Source organism: Neophocaena asiaeorientalis, unplaced genomic scaffold, assembly GCF_003031525.2.
Source record: "Neophocaena asiaeorientalis asiaeorientalis breed wild unplaced genomic scaffold, Neophocaena_asiaeorientalis_V1.1 scaffold59, whole genome shotgun sequence".
Lineage (NCBI taxonomy): Eukaryota > Metazoa > Chordata > Mammalia > Artiodactyla > Phocoenidae > Neophocaena > Neophocaena asiaeorientalis.
In genome coordinates, this window is record NW_020174268.1 from 8657565 (window position 1) to 8681243 (window position 23679).

Sequence of the window (23679 nt, forward strand, 5' to 3'; positions counted from 1 at the left end):
ACAGATGTCAATAAACATATGGGAAATTGTTCAGCCTGAATAGTAATTATGGGAGCCCAGTTTAAATTAAGAGACCGTTTTCAGCATCAAACTAATGAAGAGTTTTTTTAAAAAAATCTAAAAAAAAGCATACATGTCTTTTGAGACTTATAATTCACTCTCTTCTCTTCCCAGAGGAACTCACGCAAAGAATAACCTTTGATTTGATTCTTTTCACTGGAATTGCTTACACTGAGGCCACTCAGGGCCCTTGATAACCTAACCCCGTGGGCTGTTACTCAACCTGCCTCACTTGGTCTTTCTCTTCCAGTTGATACTGCCAAGCCCTGAGGCTCCTTCCAGAACCTTCTCTCCTTCTTTGGCTTCACTCTCTTCTGATTCTCCCAAAACTTGTTTAAACAATACAAGCGCCTGTCCTAAGCTCCATTTCCTTCTCACTCCAGCCCCAGTGCCTAGGTGTTTTCCACCACCATCAAGGTTGAAATACTGTGCGTATGCTAAGGAAGCCCTGATTTGCCCCAGAGCTTTGGTCTTACTCAGCTATCACCTTCTAAAAACCTCCAGCTGATGCTCAGAAAGACCTAAACTCAATATGTTACAAATTTAAACCATTACGTTATCTCTACTGACCTCCCTCTGTGTGACGTATGCACCTGTCTGGCTGGTGATAGCCTTGTCCATCTGAATTAGAAGACTGGGACCCTCTTCTCTTCCTCAGTCCCCACACTCGGCAGTTCACACCTGGTGTCTATTGTCACTGCCCTGCCCTGCCCTGTGCACCTGTCATTTCCCACCTGGACCAGTCTCCTGCCCTCAGGCCTGCCCCTCCACGCATCCTTCACATGGCAGCCAGCGTGATCTTTCTCCATCACGAATAACATATAATTCCCTTTGACTGAAAGCCATCACACAGGATAAAGCCCAAGCTCCCTGGAATGCCAAGCTTTGTAGGAGAGGTACCCCCCGACTCTCCAACCAGCTGGCACTCGAGCAATGATTAGTACTGGGGCTCAGAAAGCATGTTTTGTGCTTCCTTTCTTTGGCTCATGACAATTCTGTGATTCTGAGGGCAGACCCAGGTTTCATTCATCTCTGAGGTCCCTCCCACCTAGCACAGTCTGGCAGAAGGGAGATTCTCCACAAGATGCCTGCTGAATTGAATAAAGATTTTTCCAGGTAGAAATGAGGCAAAGTGTTATGATTCCAGGAAGAGGAAACGGAGGCAAGCCAGGGTATGTGACTGCTCACATAGCTGCAAGGGAAGATGGGGCTCCAGCAGGCTGTGTGGATCCCATCGTCTGTGGAAAGAGAGAGGGGGTGATGGGGCAGGAAAGGGGGGGTCACCAAAGGATCACGCCACGCAGTGTTAAATGTGATACTATGTGCAACAGACTGTATCCTACAGGCATTATCAAAACAAAATTTGAGTAGGATAATAATATGACAAGATGACTGTAGCAATTACTTAGAGAATGAAGGGGGAATACTAGAGAAAGGGAGGATGCATAGGAGACTAAAGCAGTTCGGTGAGGGAAGGGAAAGGGAAAATTAAGGGAAGAGCAGATATTAAATTAAGCACCTAATATATCAATTTTCACTTTAGTCCTCACAGTAAGCCTGTGTGGCAAGTACTATTGTCGTCACTCTTAAGAGGAAACTGAGATTCAGAGATCTGAAGTAGCTTGTGAAAGGGCACACAATCATAAAGTGGCAGCACCACCTGGGATTCGAACTCCGTACGGTCTCCAAAGCCCACATGTTTCCTACCACACGCACCGCTGAGACTAGACAGGACAGAGGGAAGGAAAGAGGAGAAGACTCAGGGACATCTCAGAGTAGAAACCACCAGGCATGACAGCAGGGCTGTCGGCCTGGTGAGGGCATCACCGGAAATAAAGCCTCCCTGGGAAGAAAGGGCTCAGAAGCTGGATTGTACACACACCGAGTCTGAGATGCTAGTGGGACTTGTCTATGGAGCCATCCAGCAGATCCTGAGAAAGATAGGTGAGTGTGGACCGGGAGATGCGGAAGCTGAGGGGGCAGGTGAAACAGCCCCAGGAGACCGTGTGGGGCAGAGAGGAGGGTGGGTCTCAGGGGGTGTGACCCCTGGGGTGGGCAGAGTCAGAGGGGCCAGGTCTCCGTCCAGTTCAGGGTGAGGTGGGGGGCAGGGGACAGTCAAATCACGGGATGCGAGTAAGGAGGAGAGAATTCGAGATGACTGCCAATAAAATGGTTCCTTCTCATCTGCAGCTTTGAAGGGACACATACCTGCTTCCTGGCAACAGAGTTTTTCAAATGCTTTGTCTGTATAATCTTCATGCTCCTTCATACATTTATACCCTTTAAACTTATCGCCGTCCTCAGAGGTCAAAGTTTCATTCAGTATATCCATTGCCTAAAGGAATTTCATGGTGTTTCATGAGAAAAAAGCCATATTTGGGGGGAGAAAAGTTTGAAAATTATTTCATGTTCCCAGTAACAACATTTACCAAGGTATGCAGTAGGTATTCAATGTATGTTTATTACATGAATCGGTCGGGTTTTAAAACTAGAACTGTGTTGGAACACGATAGAAGCAGGAATGTGTTCGTTGCTTCTCCCTGTCAACAGTGATAAGCACTGATAAGTGGCAGCTAACCTGATGCAGATTTTCCGCCGTCAATCTTATTCTCCTGCAGTTCCATTCTAAGGAACTTTCAAGGTTAGCTCATCTAGGTCCTGCTTTAAGCTTTAACATTCCCAGTCAGGTCCCTGAAACTGCTTCTAATATTCCATAATTAAAATTAAAATGATCGCTCTATTTCAAGCATTATCAAAGCAGAGAATAACAAAGGATGAACAAACTGGTAGATAAAACTGTTTGGAGTCCATTCGTTTTTCTAGCAGGCCAACTTCGGTGCCTCACTTCACAGAAGCACCGTGGATGGACCAGCCCTCAGGTTCCAACCCTGACCCAGGTCCCCAGAGCTGCTTCCTCGGGTACTCACAGCTCCGGGACACTTAGAGGGCCTAGTGGTTACAAGTGAGCGCTAACTACCACCACTCTACTGAAGTCTTTGTAGCAAAAGGCTAATAAAAATCTCAAAGACAGGTGGAGCACAGAGGATTGTTAGGGCCGTGAAAATACTCTGTATGATTCTATAATGATGGATACATGTCGTTACACATTTGTCAAAACCCAGAGAATGAGTGAACCCTAAGGTAACCTATGTACTTTGGGTGATTATGATGTGTCAGTGTAGGTTTATCAATTGTAACGAATGTTCCACTCTGGTGAGGGATTTTGATGGTAGGGAAGGCTACATGCCCTGGGGGATGGGGGCAGGAGCTCCATGGGGAATCTCTGTACCTTCTGCTAAATTTTGCCTCGAACCTGAAACTACCCTACAACATGAAGTCTATTTAAAAAAAAAAAAGGAATCCTTCACCACATGCACACACACAAATCTGAAAGAAATAACATTAAAAAAGTTTTAAGCCAATAAAAAAACATGAAAGGAAGAAATTGAGTATATAATTTATATATATATATATATATGGGTATACACATATTCATACTTAACTTTTGGTAATTTAAAAGGCAAACTTGGGTCTTCCCTGGTGGCACAGTGGTTGAGAATCTGCCTGCTAATGCAGGGGACACAGGTTCGAGCCCTGGTCTGGGAGGATCCCACATGCCGCAGAGCAACTAGGCCCGTGAGCCACAACTACTGAGCCTGCGCGTCTGGAGCCTGTGCTCCGCAACAAGAGAGGCCGTGATAGTGAGAGGCCCGCGCACCGCGATGAAGAATGGCCACTGCTTGCCACAACTAGAGAAAGCCCTCGCAGAGAAACGAAGACCCAACACAGCAAAAATAAATAAATAAATTACTAAACTCCTACCCCCAACAACAACAACAAAAAAGGGCAAACTTGGAGAAAGTGAAACAGAAACACAAATTAGTTAATTCTGATATTTGTTAGCAGCTCTGGTAAAAAATGGGATTTAAAAAGATGTTGAAATCAAGTAATAAAATGAGGTTTGAGTTTACTGTATTCATGCATTTATTGCTGTTTCAATTCAAGCCCAAGTGCATAATTGAGATTTACCCAAAGATCAGTACAAAGTTATCAATACCAATCAAGATCTAAAATAGGGGCTTCCCTGGTGGCGCAGTGGTTGAGAGTCTGCCTGCCGATGCGGGGAACACGGGTTCGTGCCCCGGTCTGGGAAGATCCCACGTGCTGTGGAGTGGCTGGGCCCGTGAGCCATGGCCGCTGAGCCTGCGCGTCCGGAGCCTGTGCTCCACAACGGGAGAGGCCGCAACAAATGGTTTCAGGATAACTGCTCATTTACATATTTTAAGGTGAGTGTATTAGTTGTTGACTATATATTATGTCTTGTATTTTAATCTGGCTATAATTTAAAAGTTACTATTATGAGGAAAATAGCTCCTTTGTAATAGAATAAATTAAAATGGAATAATCCATCTATAGGAATAATCTCAAGTTTAAAAAGAATGGAAGGATAAAAAATATTTTGGAAGACTTGTCTGAACACCAGACATCCTTCTAGGAAGATTTTAGAAAATTCTCCCTACCCTCTACGGGAAAAGTTCATGAAACATGCTATTAAGACACTCATTTTCTCATCCCTACTAATAGAATTTTGCTTAATGGCATACCTCTTCCTCTTGGAGGGTGTCTCCATCAGAAATACACTTGTCTAAATTAATTTCAAACTTTATCCCTCTCTAGAAGAAAGCAAGAAAAAAAATCTGTTTCACATTCCAATAAAAACCTTAAAATTACAACTCCCAATTTGACATTACAGATACTTAAAACCATTAGTCTAACATCACAAAATAAGGTAATTCCATAAAATAGTAGGGGGTGAAATCCTAGAGGCAACCCAGATTGCAAGGTGCAGATTCCCAGCCAGATTTTTAAAATGAAACTTTAAGACAAAATGTTTATTACCTTAGCTTTATGTTTTTGTTCCGGAATTTTACTTTCCTTTGTGTTCTGAAGTCCAATTTGTTTCAAGTCTCTTTCAATATCCTGAAAATTTAGAGAAAAATTAAAATCTAGCATTATAATATTGATCAAAAAATTACATTTTCACAACACCCCTGAATTCACAGCAGGGTCTGTTTACGTTATTTGATTTCTTGAATGAATCTGATGATTGATTTGAGAATGAAAACATACCTTTTGCAAAGGAAAGTTAACAACAGTCCACTAACAACTTGGGCATGGTGTCCATTAACGTGAAATAATAATACGTTTAACACTGGCATTGCAGTGGGTAGGTAAAACGCTATAATGTGACAATGTTTATCACAGTCCAATACAACCTAATCTAATTCAAGAACGTAATTTTGACTGTAAGATCCTTCCGTTAACAGACTTATGATCTTAATCAGGAAAACAAAAAAGTGCACAGCTCATGACAGTATAAAGGAAGGACGGGGCTCTAAAAATTGATGGGCAATTTGAAGAAGGAGGAGGAGACTGTAGAAGTACTGACAAGCGTTTCAAAGGAATGGTCAAGAGGTGAACTTTAGATCCTGAGCTTTCTCGGGGTTCAGTCCTGGGTCCTCTGCCCGTCTCTTCCTTAATACACAGGGGTCTCAGTAACTCCCATGAATTTAAATGCCATCTTTATGCAATGACTCTTAAACGTGTCTCTTCAGGTCTGATCTCTCCTCGCCTCTGAGCTTCAGACTCACATATTCGGCTGCCTGTTTGGTACCATCTTCACTTTAATATTCATTCCACAATTTCATACCGAGCACCCACTACGGGCCAGATACTGTCCTACACAATGGGTTGGTGCAGAACGTGACCAGAAGGTCCCTGCTGACACGGAACTCACATTTTACTGGAGTAAGATAGGTAATAAATGAGTTAAAGTAATGACATAATTTCGGAAGGTGTTAAATGTTATCAAGAAAATAAAATAGGGTAGTAGCATAGGAAATGAAGAGCAGATGAGAGTAATTCAGGAAAAGCCTATATGGCATTTGATTTAAGCCCTGGAATGGTGCTGGACCTTGGCTTGTGAAGGTCTGGGGAAAGCGTGTTCCACGTGGAGGGAAAAGCAGGGCAAAGGCTCCGAAGCGAAGCAGGGATGTGATCTCTCAGATCTTCCTGACTCAGCACATCCAAAGTGGTTCTCGAGTACCCTTCCCCAAGAAGCTTGCTCCCCACTCTTCCCCATCTTGGTAAAATGTACTATTCCTTCCGAACCAGAAACTTATGAGTCTCCGTGTGTGTGTGTGTGTGTGTGTGTGTGTGTGTGTGTGTGTGTAAACGCTCTTTTCTCTCCACCATTTCACATTAGGTCCCTATCACCTCCCCCTTAGAATTAATTACTGCCTCGTCTACGTACTTCACACACTGCATCTGTCAGTTTGAGTTTTTATCAGTCGTTTGCCCTGCAACCCTGGGAAGTGTGTTTTCCTGCCTCGCAATATTACACGCTCTGAAACAGGATGTGACTTTGTGTCTTACTTATATCTGTGAGGTTGGTTGTCTGATTGGATTGTGTAGTCTGGCTGTCTCAATTGCATGAGAAGTGTCATATTGCTTTATTTCCCTTAAAATACAACTACATTAGACCCCTAAGCCCCATCCACCCCAGTGGGTGGAAAATTCAACCTCAGTCCACTTTAGAGCTCTCGGCACCGCCTCCTGTGAAGGTCTCCAGGTTTTCACAAAGCAAAACACTCAGGGAGGCTGTTCAGCCTTCCTCAGCATGGGTTCCTCTGACCTACCCTCAGTCAAGCCCTCGGGGCACCTTGAGGATGAAGGGGAAAGACCTCCCAGAAGGAAAAGAAGAGTCTTTTGAGAACCATTTGATAATTCAGCTCTGCCCGGTTCCCTATTCATGCCAAAAAGGTAAGTTTGAAACAGAAGAGAAATTAACCTTCGGATTCACAGGCCGAGGCGTCTGAGGCTCGGACTCAAAACGCCACCAGAGGACGTTCCGCAGGCAGTTCTCAAACTTGGCTGCGCTAGCTCACCAGTTAGCTCTTGAAAACGGGACACCTGGCCCCACCCCAGGCCATTTGGAGCCCAGGTGTTTGACTTTGGTTTTTCGTTGTTGTTTTGTTTTGGGCCGCGGCGCGCAGCACGCGGGATCTTAGTTCCCCCATCAGGGATCAGACCCGTGCCCCCTGCAGTGGAAACATGGAGTCTTAACCACTGGACTGCCAGGGAAGTCCCTGTTTCCGTTTTTCAAAACTTTCCCACATGATTCTACTGCTCAGGGAGGGGCAGGAACAGCGGGCTGGAGCGAACTCCCTGGGAAACACAGCATCGTCTAACAACAACCATCACCTGCACAGGTGCTTCTTCCTCAGGTGCCTCTTGGTGGATGAGCAGGTCACTCTTCTTCACCAAATATGTTTTATGACTTATTTTTGAGTCTTCCTTCAACATAAATTATACACAGTCAACAAGATTGGCTCTGCGTCAGTTCTGAAGGCCACTTTCTGAATGTCCCCCGCTAGACCTGAATGGGATCTAATGAGGACATGGCTGGAGAGAGCTCTCTCATGGCTTCTTTTCTCTATGGCTCCCTTTGGTATCCCCCAAGTGCTTCTCTCCTGGGCTCTCTAGAAAAGTCTGCCGTCCATATTCCCTGGACGCAGGCTTCCCATCGCAGACCTGTCTTAAAAACGGGGCTGATGATGGCACGAGGCTCCCCACCATTAACCAGACCTCTGCTCTGGGGAGAAGCACATCCAGCCTGCCCCCGCCCATGGCATTTGCCATGAAGCTTTGCGTGGTTCCTTCAGATGCCCTCTTCCTTAGCTCTGCCTCTCCAAATTCTACTCTTCTTCTCAGACCCAGTTTTGGCCCCATCTCTCTTCTTTCAGAAAAATCCTCCACCTGCTTGTACCACTCATCTTCACTCCCGTGCACTCACAGGGCTTAACCAGATTCAGCCTTATTGGATTATTGCTTCATATCTTTCCAACTATTTATTTAACTATTTAGAAAGAGTAGAGGTTTTAGAACCAGATATTTATTTAGTCTGCCTTGTAATATCTAAGTGACTTTGGGTGAGTTATTTAACTTCTGCTATAAGTAAAGGAGATATGTATATGAAAGCTCTAGTTCAGAGCCCAGTGCATACAATTGAATGGTACCGTATGTTCATTTCACCTATACTAGTTCGTCTGTATGCCCTCAGGGGTGGGGCAGGGTGAGAGGGAAAGATCAATTTCAGTAGTGTGGGCAGGTTCTACACAATGAGTGTGTAGTTCAAGTGCGTGTGAGAGGAGAGGCCGGCTGTGTCCTCGGCTGCCCTCGGTGCCCACCAGCCCGTCATAGGAGGAACATTCCTGGGCGCTGAGGGTGTTTCTAATTAAACATGGGGATGTATTTCATGCATTGTGGTCTCCAGACACGGGCCAGCTATCTCATCTGGAGCTCTACTGAAAAAGCAATGATCTGAGAATTGGAAGAATGAGTTTCCAGGGTGGCGCCTTCAAGGGATTTTTTCAAAAATCATCTCCACTGCACTCAAATGTTGCCTTATATGGACTCTCAAATCTTACCCCTGCATGTGAGACTATTCCAGTATAGCTGAACTCAGTAAACGCTCGTCTCTTTTCCTACCCAACGGGCATGAACTTACTTCCTGCATCTAATCCAGTTCCCGAGTAAAGTACCGCTCAGTCAATACTTATTGACTGATTCATGGGGAAGATGATCGAGCGTACTTTTAATAACAGCCACTCTTAACTGAGACTGGCAGCCCCATCACTTGGTGCAGCCTCAAGTAAACCATAATAAAGTGAGGCTTCCATTAAATCTGACAGCTTTCCTACTTAAAGTTTGCATGATAAAGTTTATCTTTTCGATGAGAAGAGCATTACTTTTAATACCTGCTCAGTTGAGTTAGCTCTGAATCAATAGAGCAACGCTTCCTTTAGAAGAATGAATTTATTTACCTCCAGTTCACACTCCATCTTCTTTCTAATTTCTTTCACGTCGTTGTGGTACTGTTGGCGTATTTCTGCTAGCTGCTTCCAGTATTCCTGGAAAGCAATCCCAATCCCGAGATGGTAAATGTTTGTGAACAACCTGACAGAATAATCTCTAGACAGCCTATGACTTTATTTTTATTTTATTTTGTGTTTTTGGCCGCACCTCGCAGCATGCGGGATCGTAGTTCCCATGCAGTGGAAGCACACAGTCTTAACCACTGGACCGCCAGGGAAGTCCCCAGGACAGCCTATGAATTTAGAAATGTGTGATATATAGTAAGGGAAGAGCTGTTGCTCGCGAAAATTATCATTTGCCTTACACTTTGGCTGTGGTACTTCCCCCCAGTGAGGATACGGCCTCTGGGGACAATCTCATTTTTATATATAACCCCAAATGCATTACTGACATACAATTACTTTATATATAATCCTGTTATAAGTTGAATTTTGTCCCCCCCACCTCAAAAGATACATTGGAGTCTTAAGCCCCAGGACCTCAGAATGTGATCTTATTGGGAGACAGTGTCATTGCAGATGTGGGTAGTTAAGCTGAGACGTGGTCACGCTGGGGCAGAGTGGGTCCCTAATGCCTACGGCAGGTGTCCTGTTAAGAAGACGGCCCACACCAGGAGGAGGCCACGTCCGGTGGCAGAGACTGGAGTTGTGGCCCTGCAAACCAGGGCATCCGAACATCATGGACCAACCACCGGAAGCTAGCAAAAGGCAAAGAAGGATTCCCCTCCAGGTTTCAGAGGGAGCGTGGCCCTGCTGACACCTTGACTTTGGACTTCAAGCCTCCAGAACTGTGCGACAATACATTTCTGTCGTTTTAAACTGCCGGGTTTGTTGTAAGGCAGCCCTAGGGAACTAATACAAATTTCAAAAATGTTCAGGAGGGACAGTTACTTTATCAATCTGAGGTAAAAAGCCTTATGAACGCATCGACACTGCATTCTCTGAGAAGGTGAAATACATCTCTCTCTCTCCCCTGAACCCCAGCATGGCGCACCACACCACTGTGTCCGACAAGTGTTTGTGTAACGGGCTCTCTCGGGTGCACCGTAGATGCTAAAAGCAACATCCCGTTACAGTACCAAAGACAATGAGAGAAGTACAACGGTAGCCCTGGAAGCAGACAGTTTTTAACCTGCTCCTTCCTTTCATTTCTCCTGAACTGCAGCTCCTGGAATCCAGGCTCTTCCCCGTTACTTCCTAGCTTTTGTCTCTCAGCAGAAGATGGACGAATACCCTATTATGAGAATGAAATAATTTATAAAGCGTACTTGCATTTTGGAAACATCTTATGATTTGACCTTGACCCCCATCCTTTAAACAATAATGATATCATCAATCTCAGTATTTGGGAGTTTTGTTTCTTTTTAAATACTGAGCAGTAGAATTTTCTTAGTTTAAGTGTGAAACATTTAAAAAGTAAAGAAAATAAAACCATTTGTGCTGTTTAGTCTAAGCAATAAATATTTTACGCTACCATGTGAGACACCGAGATTCATTTTCTGAACTGCTAAGTTATAATTGGGAAATCCAAGTTCTGTAAAAGTTTAGCAACCCCTGGAGCATGAGATTAGGTAGGGGAAGGGAATTAGAACTTTTGAGCAGTTCAAAATAAGAGCAATACAAATAGGAGGTGTATCCAAGCTCGCTCAGCCCCAGAATTTTGACACTATACTTAAGAGTAAAGGTTAACTTTCATTTCAAATAAAATACAGTAATCCCTCTTTGAAAATGTGTAGAATTCTAATAAAATAGAATCAAAGAATTGCAGCACTGAAAGGGACCTTGAAGCCCATCTACAGCTTTCATAGAAAAGGAAATTGAGGTTCAGAGAGGTGGCATGTCCTGCCTAAGGTCACATAGCAAGTGATGGAGCCAGGGAAGGGACTAGGCTTCCCAGACCCTAACTGAAGCCTATTCCCATTATTCTTCTTTAGCTATTAAAAACCGGGGAAAGTGGAGAATAGTCTTAATCATCTATGTGGAATCGTCTTTGACTTGGGGATCCATGAGTATTTGTGAACAGAGAAAGCATTAGAAAATTCCTGATGGCCTCTTATATTTGGTATTTTACTTACCAATTGCTTTTCCACTTTCAGCTTATGTCGTTGAGCTTCACATTTCCTCTGAAGGTATTCAGCAAGCCTTAGGAAATACAAACGTTCAGCCTGAGTAGAAATTTTAACTCATCATAGGCACCAATTCGACAAGTGAATTTTCAGCTTTGTAATGAGACTCACAATTCACCTGTGACGTTCCGAGTTCGAGAAGTAATTCAAAGTTACAAACGTGTACATTGCAAAAGAAGATATCTTTGAAATCAAGAAGAAAGGGAGGTAAAGAGAACAGTAAAACTGGGGATGCAGGACAGGATAGAACCGAAAAATATTCTGTTACAATGATTTTTCTTCAGGGCAGGAATCAGTCCACCCATAGTCTATAACATGTCGATGGGAAAGAGAAAAAACCCGTAGCAGGAGCTTCTCATTCTGTGTGCAGGTATCTAATCTATAGCCTTGTCACCCTGACTGCACTGATAGCTGCTCGTCTGTTGGCTGCACGATACTCTGAGCTCCTTAGAGCAGGATGGGGGCCCCTCCCTTCACCTCTGCTCCTCACGCTGGCTCACAAATGCCTTAATGAATAAAGAAATGAGGCTTTCTCCATCTCTCACAATGTTTTAAGTATTTTTCCAGCACAATTCTGGTCAATTCTAGTCAAACTATTTTCAGGTTTGTACCTATGTTCTAGATATCTATCTTTTTTTCAGAATTTCCTACAAGAATTTCTGTAATTACAGATTGCTAAACAAAAGCTACCACATTTCAGATCATAGTATGAGCTAGTGATAAAGTTCTTTGGAATTCTAGCAACTTCCTGGGCTCCAAAGACAGAACTGCCATTTCAGAAACTCATTTAGGCACATCAGGATGAGTGGTCCCCAGTTTCTGAAGAGTCAAGTTAATAAATCAGTTGTTTAGAAATATGATGAAATCATAAGCTAGTTACGGTCTTTGGGCCTTAGTTCCCCATCTGTAAAATGGGTACAATACCAATCTCACAGGGGGTGATGTGAGGATCAGAAGAGACAAGTTCTGTGAAGGTTCCTGAGCAGCGTCTGACACACTGATTGTGTTTGACTCAGATGAGGGCTAACATGTAGCACTCCTCTCAGAAACTTATCTCCATGAGAAAAACTATTCCGTTATCCAGGGGCTGTTCAAGAGACATTCTCTCTCTCTCGCTGTCTCTCGCTGTCTCTCTCTCTCTCTCTCTGTCTTTCCTTCTCTCCCCAACCCTCTATAGGTTCTTCTTCCTCCAGACGAGTACATCAAGACTTGATTCCCATGGAATTGGAGCTCTGATAGAGAGAAAGCTGGGCAGGGGGCTTGGAATAACAATGAGGAGGGGTTGCCAGTCATCAGAGGGGCATCCTGAAACACCGTAAGATGATGGGCAGCAGCATACAGGGAAGAGAAGGACCTTTCTACCATTTTATGTGAGAGTTTGGAAGATACAATCATACATAATCAAAATAATTGATAGTTTGACAGCTCTCATATCTAGACAAACGGTGGAAGACACAGTTTCCCAGTGGCTGAGAAAAGGGAAAGGGAGCTTTGTGCCTGTACCTAGTTCTTATGTAAAATATGTCACTCATTAGTTGAGTCCTATATGAATATTATAATTTGAACTAATGGAACACATAACTTTTGATGATCATGGAGGTCATTAAAAATATGTTATGAAGATGGAAAAAAACCATAACCGCACCCAATATCTTTAAAAATAAAATGTCTACTTTTCCCATCATGCATTTCTGGAGAAATCATTCTTTTATTATTCTTGTTTATCTAATGTTCATTAGCTATCTGACGAGATCACCATCATATAGACTCATATGTTTCATTGTTTGTCCAAACTTTCAACAATAAATAACCACAGACACCAAAAGTTAGCAAATTCCCAACACTGAAAGAAAAAATGTGATGGCAAAATCATTTTTAAAACATGCCCCTCAGACTTAGGTCTTCAGGGCTGTGGATGGGTGTCAATCATTCTGATCATAGAACACTGACATCAGTGTGAAAAAAACCATAACAAGTATTGTAGATCTGTAGAAATTTGTTATGGAGTAAACTTTTTGAAAGTACACCATAATTATATTATTTTCTTTCTAATACATCCATATTCTGAAAAATCCCAAGAATATAAATGCTAAATGAAATATATTTCACTTTTCAGTAGGTGTCAAATTATAATTTGATTACAATTCAATTATTATTAATATTAATAAATATTTGGAAATGATACATATACAACTATTTTCATCACTCCCAGATAGTGGAATTTACCAGGAAAAAGAAAAGACATTAAAAATTCAAAGAGCATTAATCTGTTCCCACAGTCAAATGGCTACCTGAATAAGATTAGCTACATCAAAGTTAAGATGAAAGAGGGTCAAGGGAACTGTGAATTAAGTATTTTAAGTGAAGAGACTGGAAGTTCTTCAAAGATGTTTTAGGAGAATTTGGAAGGACTTCAGAATAAATGTTGATATAGCAAACTATTTTCAGAGGACCCGAGTTTAAGTAGACTATGACATTACCATTGACCTGAAGATGGACTGCGGCTTTCTTCCTGATTATAATTCTCCTCAACTCTGGTATCTTTTTGAGGAACATAGGGGTAATTTTGTCCATTGGCTCCCTTCCTCAACAAGTCAAGTTGAGCATAATAATGGTCATAATGTCCACACACTGCAGCAAGTTTGGGCCTTTCTACCATTTTTATCTGAGGGATTAAAAAGAAGAGAGAGAAAAAAAAAAAAAAAAAAGAAGAGAGATATTTTTAAAATACATGATTAAAGTCTATAACAACTGACAGTTTGATAGTGACCATAGCTATGACAAGGCATTGGCGCTATCTTCTTTTTGCTCTAGACTTGTTTTTGAGGAATCTTAGAATCCCCAAATCCTAGAACTGAAAAATGTTTTAGAAGTCTAAGTACTGTAGTGCAGTAGTTTATAATTTTGCTAAGGTGTGAATATGAGTCATGTATACTTCATGGCTAGTGTATCAGAAACACTTAGTGAGTGAGTATCTATCCAACCCAAGATCTGAAACTAAACTCACCATTATTATTTCTTATTTTTCATAAATTTATTTACACCTTACTAGACTTTATGGGAGAACACTGTATTGTGCAACTCACAGATTTGGGGATTTGCAAAACGTTTAGGTTCTGATAAATTTACTAAATACAAAATGGCAACATGACTGGAAGGAAAGAAGATGCTGAATCACTCAGAGTCGATTCTTCCCGTGTAAACACAAGGAAAGTCATGTAACAGCTGTGACCAGCTTAAGACCATCTCAAGCTATGCCTCACCACCCTTCCCAACCAGAACAGAATGAGAGGAGAACCAGAAACAAATGTTTATCTTAGCATTCCTTAGTAGAGGCCACTGAGCTGGAAGACAAGAATCAGACCAGATTAACATATGAAAACAAGTCAAGACCCTCTTGCTAAATAGCAAAATAGGGTCAATTTATGGTGACCATGCTGTCCACTTAACAGTTGCTAACAAAAGAAAAAACGAAGATCAAACTTATGGAAAGGTCTGGAACTTATAACTGGAAATACGAATAACCAAACAAGTGGTTAAAACTGAAATTTACTCACTGTAAAGAAGTAACACATTACATTCTTTGTTCTTTTTAATGCTATATGGCTCATATATATATACATATGAACCATATGGAATTGTAGATATTTAACCATCTTTAACTTACAAAAATGACACATTTATATAGTTCTATTCAAATATTAAAGTAAATGTATATAATTTTCCTTATCAGTCTAAACATGGATTGTATATTTATTTTAAAAATCTTTAAAGTGTGAAGTCGTTTTCTTAGTTTTACAATGTTTTTACAAAGAAGTTACTACTAATTACTTGAAAAATGGCTAGAAATAGAGAAAAGTATTAGAAGGAAAAAACAGCTTCTTTAGGATTTTCTCTGAAGTCCCAAATGGTAATGAGAACATCAGAGATGGCTCCTGTGCAGACCCATTCATTTCACTGCATTAGGAGAAACTTTCAAAGGATTAAGAAAATGTCAATGGGTTCGCCTAACTCCATCCATCCATGAGTCTTTTAGACGTTTGTTTTTGTTTTTTTTTTGTCTCCTACAGGGCTTGCTACCGAGTACTCTAAATCACAACATACTTTATACCATGAGCCTTCTTCTTTTTTTTTTTTTTACCATAAGCCTTCTTTTAAAATACAATTTTTCAATTAAAATACAATAGCCATTTTTATGTACCAGAAGCATTTCACTAGCATAAACTAAAAGATTCAACATTCTGCTGAAGTGGATTCAAATAACTGGCATGAAGAAACTCTGGGGGAAAAAAATCAATGATTATATAATAAAAATTTCTCAATTATATATAACATCAGAATTAAGAGTATGAAATGCATGTTTTCCGCCACTATGCTACTCACTTGTCCTATATAGAAAAACCTTATTTACTTAAAGGAATTAAAAGAATTTAATTATAAAAAGAAAACCAAAACTAATGTATAGAATACTTATAAGGAAATACAGCATTGTTAAAAATAACAACTTGGAGCTGTCCCATGAAGTACCACTTTAATGTTCATTACAGAATCTTATTACAAGCACAAAACTAGTGAACCCCAAAGTAATGACCTTGTACCTCATGAACATGTGCAAGTAGTTCTGTAGAATATGCCATCCACTAAAAAAAACAGAGTAAGGGTTTAGCATGACTTACAGATATGGGCTTCTGGGCTCCAGCTGGTGGTCTCCATTCACTTCTATATATCTCCTTCCTCCTTGATCTTGGCAGGCACTTTCCCTGGAATCTCACTTTCTGCATTTTAAAATCTTATTTAACCAAAATAAAACAACTTAATTAAAAAAAAATGTCCACATCATTAATACTATGCTTGTGAGAGTATAAGGGGCATTTCATAACACAGTAAGCTCTCTTTAACCAGAGACATTTATACCCATGGAGAGAAGTGCTGATGGAAAATTACTACACATTTTCTTTGAATGGAGGAAACCATTTTTTCCAGTGTTCCTTTACATATTTCCAGTAATATATAACACTACTTTTTAAAAATTGGGGAATTAACATTTATGGAAACAATATGCATAACATAATGGCATATTTAGTAATTAAGTTATTAACTAAATTAATTTAATTACAAGTAATTAAATGTAGTCATCAGAGCTTGGGTTATCAGGCCACAGCATTCATGTTGCATTGTTGTTTGAAATGGATGAGTAGGTCTTCGAATATATTTGTGTTTGTCACCTTCAAAATGTGTTCTTGGGACTTCCCTGGTGGCACAGTGGTTAAGAATCCGCCTGCCAGTGCAGGGGAAGCAGGTTTGATCCCTGGTCCGGGAAGATCCCACATTCCACGGAGCAACTAAGCCCATGTGCCACAACTACTGAGCCTCTGCTCTAGAGCCCACGAGCCACAACTACTGAAGCCCGCGTGCCTAGAGCCCGTGCTCCGCAACAAGAGAAGCCACTGCAGTTAGAAGCCCGTGCACCACAACGTGGAGTAGTCCCAGCTCGCCGCAACTAGAGAAAGCCTGCACGCAGCAACGAAGATCCAACGCAGCCAAAAATAAATAGAAAAAAAATGTGTTCTTGTTTTCCTATCTGTCCTATATTAGAAATGTAGACAATACACTTTCTCTCGTCCTCTACTTATCTACTTTCTAAACATGCTCAATCTAGACTAATATATAACGATGGCAAACGAAATTAAACATGGAAGAATCATTAATTCACTTTCCCTTTATAACTTTTCTCACTTTTAGTTTCTCCATCACAGTGGATAATATTCCCCTATCACTGTTCCTTGGAGAGCTTTTCTACTTCTCATCCTTAAAGTTGAGACATTTGGTTATGGCTAAAAATCCTGATGCTCTTATTTCACAATTATCAATTGAATTAGTAATTTTTCTCTTTAATGTCTGTCTGTCTGTCTCTCTTTCACACACACACACACACAGTACTTCATCAGCTGATTCCTAACTCCACCACTACAACTGCTTCTCCATTTATCATTACCATAAACTATCAGCCGCTTTCTTTGGGAGTCACATAATAACGTTCTCCCACTGTTACCAATTAGGTCCAAGATCCTAACTTCAGCTCCAACAGGCCTCTGCAGAAGAACTCTTAATCACCAGTCCATTCTATTTCAGAAAAATAAGCCTCATTTCATGATTCCATGTCTGTCTGTGAACCTTCTTTGACTCTCTATCCCTTCCCTACACAAAAGTTAAGTTTAGATTCTACCTCTTTGCGCATCTCTTTATCAGCAAATCCACTGCTTCATCAAGTTTTCCGGACTGATGAGAAGAGAGGAGATGAATCCTCCAGGTCATGCATAAACTAGATATACAGGCACGCCCCCAGGTCACCACATGACAAGATAATTTTTCTTCTGCTTATACTGCCCATATTTTTAAAATGTCCATGTTCAACATATCTGGAGGAATTTCTCTGCTAAAGTTATCAGCCATATATTATAAATCATTGCGTGAGACACAATAAATGTTTTTTGATTGCACGGTTAAATCATTCTTACCTGGGACCACCTTCCCAGCAGGTCGAGAAGCAGACGATCTTGCGTTATGTCTGAGGGTGTGATTGAATTCTTCCTGAATGACCTAAAATCAAACAGTGTGTCAGGACCTGCTAGTAAAAAATTCTGTCAAAATCCAAACAGAATCACCTCAAAACTCACCTCGGGAGTCAAGTATTTGGCCATAAGATTCTCTAAAAAGGGCCTTTTCAAAATGGAACTAATGGATGGTCGAGCTCGGGGAGATACTTCAAAGAGCTGGGATATTAAGGACTGTAGGTCATGGGAAAACCTTGGAGATATTGGGGGAACACGAGCTTGACAAATCTTCAGAACCAGCTGGTGTAAGTTGTTACCCTCAAACTGAAAAGACAAGGAATGGTGATACTAAATCAGAGGAAAATTCAATGCTAGTATTTATAGTAATATCAAGAAACAAAACAATGTTAGACAGCCTTAATTAGAAGCACTATGGTCTACCCTGAACTGTTTCCATCAACTAATCTTTCATGAGTAGATACTGTAGGCGGTTATTCAATGAAATGTCGTCCTACTTAAAAAAGGGTTTTTTTAGTTTTTTTCTTATTATCAAAATATTTACTCATTCTAAAAAACTGGAAAGTATAGGAAATTATAAACAGGCAAAATACATACAATTTCACCACCCAGAGGTATATTTCCTTCTAGTCTTTTTAAAAATAATGTTTATTTCACAAAGTTGAGATCATAACAATATGAAATTTTATATCTTGCTTTTTAAATTAACATAACGTAAACCATTTCCTCAAAAATTCTTCATAAACCAGAAAACGTTCCATTGTATGAAATCATCATTATTTACACATAATGATGATGTTGGGCAGAATGGTGTGGCAGAAAAGATCAGGTTTGGCTTAGACACTTACTATCTGACACTTACTATTTGAAAATAATGATAATAACAATAACAACAAAACGACAGCTGTGTACAAAAGAGGTAACGCAGATGGTCTAAGACTGCTATCCTTAGAAAGGCCTGCTTACATTGGCCCTTGGCTGGCATCTGGGAACTTGGATTTCAGGAGAGTTCTCACTATTCCCAAAATGTTCCGAGTGGCTCTCTTTTTCCCCACACTGTGCAAACAACATGGTTTATGCTGAATACCTGCTTTCTTCCTGGGAATCTAGAAGCCTGGCACTTGCTAGGCAGAGGTGCCTACATGACCAGTCCCAACAAAAACCCTGGACACGGGGTCTCGAATGAGCTTCCCTGGTAGATTACATTTCACATGTACTGTCACAACTTGTTGCTGGAGAAATCAGTGCCTCCTGTGTGACTCTACTGGGAAAGGCTCTTGGAAGCTTGTGCCTGGTTTCCGACAATCTTCGCCCCATGCACCTTTTCCCTTTGCTGATTATGTATTGATACGTTCACACACAACTTATTTGTATGGAAATATGCTACATGTACTATTCTCCAACTTGGATTTTGTACTTTATAATATGGCTTGGATATCTTTCCATGTCGGTATATATGGAGCTGTCATTCTTGTTAACAGCTTGTCCATATAATTTTTAACAATCTAATAAAACCAAACATTAACCTTTTCCTCTCAAGAGGTTAATTTCATTTATATAGTTTTCAATAGCTCAAGATTAACCTGATGATTAATATACTTACAGGATGTCTGAGTGTGCAGAGCTCATATAAGACGCAGCCAAGAGACCAAATATCCCTGGGTAAGATAAGAGTTGACATGCTAAGAAATATCAATAATTCTCAATGAAAACCTTTATCCTTACAGTGCATTATATGTGTGCATCTTTACAATTTTATATAGGTTGACAAGTTTTCGCAAATGCTTTCAGTACATTATCAATTCTTAATGAGACTAGAGGGAAAATTTGTAGTTTGTCAGAATCCTAGCAAAGAAAAGGTATACAAGCCTTGCTAGAGTCTGATGGCTCAATATTCACTTCATGTGATGAGCTCGAAGAAAAGGTGTACATGTGTGGAATTCTGAGCAACTTGGAGGAGGAAGGCAGAACTCAAACATGGATTTGTTTGATTCAAAGGGTGACATCTGGTTGATTTAGAAAGGAATATTCTATTCAAGGCTATTGACAAAACCAAAGTTAGACTAACTGATGACCAGAGTATCTGGTACTCAATGAACTTGAAGAAAATGTGCTAAAACTAGGCCTGTGCAGGTGTCCAATGAATGACCTTTTGACCTCAGAGGGCCCAAAACACCACCCTCTGATCATGCTAAACACCTCCATCTTTGAACATGCATCCTATGAAGAAGGATGTAACTCAGATATGTCTATCCAGAACACCAGCTACCTCACCTCTTCCCTACCTCCAATCCTCTTTCCCCACGCCGAAGACCACACATAAATATCTCAAGCCCCTCACCTTCAGGGAGGCAGATCTAAGACGTGTACTCCAGTCTCCTCATTTGGCTGCCTTGTGAATAAACCCTTTCTCTGCTGCAAACCTCGGTGCCTCAGCCTTTGGCTTGTCTGTTCATCAGGCAAATGAATCTGGTTTCATAACCATTGCTGCTAGGATCTTCCAATGATCGAAAGCATCAGACCAGCATATTTAAATGTTGACTCAAATCCTTAAAAAAGCAGTACAAGGAAACAAAGCAATGCCGCGGAGCTAGGGGGTCTCTCTTTGTAGCACTGTGCTCTGCTCTGGACAGCCTGCCCTTCTACCCCGGCTACCCAAGCTGCATTCCTGCTCAGCTTGAGGCCACACCCCTTCTCTAAGTCAGAGGCTGTCTCCAAGAAATGCCTGCTCTTTCACTATGTGGAGAAATGTTTACCACTCTTTTTTAGGGCTTTGCCCTCTCTTTCAAAGTAAAACAGCCAAATGTCCCTTGGGTATTTTCCTAAACAAACAGACAATTAACTCCACAAAGAAACGCAGTCTTCCTGCAAGGCCAACTGGTTCAACTGGCAGACAGCTTTCAAAAGTGAAAAATTTTCCTTCTCCTTCCATGGAAGTAAAAACTGCCTCATCTTCATCTTTTATCACTGTGTCTATTAATATTGTTATTCCTGACAGTACGCTCTGGTACCACATACATAAAAGCCAGCTGAATTTTAAAGCTGGAAGATGCCTGAACAATTACCTGTCTACCTATGCCCTAACTATTACCAGCTCTCTTTGTTGCAGGTAGGGGAACTGAGGCCCACAGAGATGGACTGACTTGGTGCAGTTGCCGACTGAGTCAATATTAGGATTCCTGGCTGCTAAACCAGTACTCAGTCACCAGCCTCACCGTCTTCTGACCCATTTACAGCACGTTCCTGCAACAGGCTAAACAGGGCTTAGAAAGCATGAGAATCAAATACACAGATGGACATCACAGTGACTGCGATTTACAATGTTATTCTTTCTATCACTGGCATCTTCAAAAGAAATGTCTCTTTTCTAAATAAGTTCAAAACCTTCAGAGAACACTGAAGTGGTCAGAGACAGTCGCTGGGAGCCTCATTTCACAGGGGAAGAAAATGAAATCACAAAAGCACCATAAGAAAGAATGCATCAGATTTTACTGCGACTTTCGAACCAAAAGTCAGCAACTCACGTTTTATTGTTGTAGGGTTTATTCTGACAGATCTCTGGGGACAAGTAGTAAGGCGTTCCAACACAAGTTCTAGCAAGTTCCATGGTACTGGCAAAATTATATTAAATAAGAAAATAACACAGTGTATTACTGAAGAAAGGGCTTAAGACATATACATACATGCAAGAAAAAAGTATAAAAGTGGACACAAAATTTGATGTATTCACATACTAAAATAAAGCAAAACACTGTATATTAATAATATAGTAATAAAATTCGTTGATTTTTAAGCTTATAATTCACCTCCCCAAAATCTACACATTAGAAAAAATTTTATGGCTTAAAGATTGCACGAAGAGGTACCATTGTTACATTGCAAAACCCTCACATGTAAAACTTCCCTCTTTCCAGTGACTAAAGTAATGCGATCTCATGATTTAAAATTTGGAAAACATAAAAGTAAATAAAGAAGAAAAAATTTACTCAGAATCTTAAAACCCCCAAACAACTAGGTTAAAATTCTGACATATTTCCTTCTTGTCTTTTTTCCATGCATATTTTCCACATAGCTGTGATCACAGCATATTTAAAATTCAGAATTCCCTTTTTTTTTTTTTTTACTTAATATAACAAAGTTTGTCCTCACGTTATCAAGAAGTCTTCCAAATCATAAATGTTAGTGGCTTTATAATATTCAGGTACATGCTGTGCTAAGTTTTATGAAATGTGACCATTTCCCAATTATTAGGCATCTAAGTTATTCCAGATTTCAAATTATCCCCTTCGAATAAATTCTCAGAAATGGAACATTTAAAAATCTCTTGATATTTATTACCACCAAACTGTTTTCCAAAACAGCTGCATCAATACATTCCCCCCAGCACGTGTGAATTTGTCTGTTTCACGAAACGCTCACTAGCTTTATACGCATTTCAGTCACATCTCATGTGATCAGCTTATATCACACTATACATCGCCACCATCCTTCTCCTATCTACCTGCAAATTTTAATCTCAGACAAAGTAGCATCTGAATGATTTAATACACTTATATAAACAGTTATCAAAAATTATTGGGAAACCAAGCTCTTAATATCTTAATTCATGATAACTAAAAATACATATTTTGGCTGTTACGATCAGAAAGAAAGTGTTTTTAAAAAGTACTTACTTGTTCAGGACTCTTGCAATACCAAAGTCCCCAAGCTTTGCAACCATTCCATTCTTGCTAAGGAAAATGTTCTGTAAGTGGAGAAAATGCTATGTTGCTGGAGATATTTCAAGAAAACAAAAGATCTGTCTTGATTTTGTCTCTGAGCTGTTACCTGTGTTTTTATGTCCCTGTGTAAGATCTTCCTGTCATGAATATGTTTCAGTCCTAGAGAAATCTGTACAAACCAACTCAGAATCTGTAGAGGGAACATGAAACAAAACTGGTGAGGAGTCTGGCGATCACTGAAATGTCTTCATGATAACATACAAGAAGAGAGGAATAATATACTTGTGTGTGTGGTTATATGAATGAAGCTAATAGGTATACCATCTTATCGTACTATTTTCTTTTTACAGTTAGAAACATGGAGGTGTGAAAAGGCAATCCAAACGTGTTGGTATGAAAAGGAACACCGCACACAGAGAAAGATAAACAGAACCAAGAAAGAGAGGGAGGCAAGTCATGATCTTCTTTTTTCTTAACATTGGGTTGCTAACTGCATCAGGAGAGTAGACAAGCAGCTCTGTTTCCTGATAACCCTAGTGCCACTGCTTTTTCCTTTTCAGTGGAAGGAGGGTGTCAAGGGCAAAGAGAGAAAGAGGAAGAAGTAGAGAATCTGTGAGGTTATTAAAATTTTTAATGAAATATCAACATACAAGTATATAATATAAAGCTAAGAAATATTTTACTTTTAAACTTTTTAAAGTTTAATTTTATTTCTTAGATATGATTTTCTTAGCTGGCCATGAGCCTCTTTATTAAACTATGTCTACACCTACAGAGATTTATTTAAATGACTCTAAAATTTCAATGATTCTTTGTCCACCAAATTATACACAGAGAGGAAAACAACAGAAAAAAAGCTACATTCCAGATACTAAGATTCAGTTGTAATTTTAGTTCTTTCCCCCAAACGGGAAATGTAGTTCGAAATTGTGTAGAGAAAAGTATTTTTATTAAATGCGGCAAAAAAATACCTAGATAGGAAGAAAGGAGGGCTTCTGCAAATACAGAATTTAATATATAATGTAAATAAGCATAGGGAGAATGCTTGATTAAATTTACAGAGGTTAGAGATACTGATTCTTTAATCATTCATACATTCACAACATTCTTTTTTTTTTTTTTTTTTTTTAACAACATTCAATTTAACTCTAGGAGGAAATTATTTGGGCCTGATGCTCTTAAATGCTAAAAGAGAACGAGGAAACAAATGCCCTAAAGAAAGATGGCAGGCCATTCCTGTGCCCTGCCTGAGGCCGTGGCCTTT

The 23679-nt window shown here is 40.3% G+C and overlaps 1 protein-coding gene across 5 annotated transcripts in view; it reads right to left on the reverse strand.

Moving 5' to 3' along the window:
• The window catches only part of NEK5 (NIMA related kinase 5), a 64073-nt gene that overhangs the window by 20514 nt on the left and 19880 nt on the right, over positions 1-23679 (reverse strand). For 2 of the 5 annotated variants that reach the window (XM_024755625.1, XM_024755621.1), the window contains exons 5-19: positions 22522-22605; positions 22368-22438; positions 21219-21305; positions 19298-19352; positions 17800-18000; positions 17641-17722; positions 15799-15911; positions 13603-13787; positions 11072-11138; positions 10129-10230; positions 8946-9032; positions 7324-7416; positions 4960-5040; positions 4665-4733; positions 2269-2395 (exon numbers count right to left, since the gene is read on the reverse strand). In XM_024755625.1, the coding sequence (XP_024611393.1) occupies positions 2269-2395; positions 4665-4733; positions 4960-5040; positions 7324-7416; positions 8946-9032; positions 10129-10230; positions 11072-11138; positions 13603-13787; positions 15799-15911; positions 17641-17722; positions 17800-18000; positions 19298-19352; positions 21219-21305; positions 22368-22438; positions 22522-22605 (1504 nt within the window). The remainder of the gene's footprint in view (positions 1-2268; positions 2396-4664; positions 4734-4959; positions 5041-7323; positions 7417-8945; positions 9033-10128; positions 10231-11071; positions 11139-13602; positions 13788-15798; positions 15912-17640; positions 17723-17799; positions 18001-19297; positions 19353-21218; positions 21306-22367; positions 22439-22521; positions 22606-23679) is intronic. The other 3 variants (XM_024755624.1, XM_024755623.1, XM_024755622.1) reach the window with 3 other exon arrangements.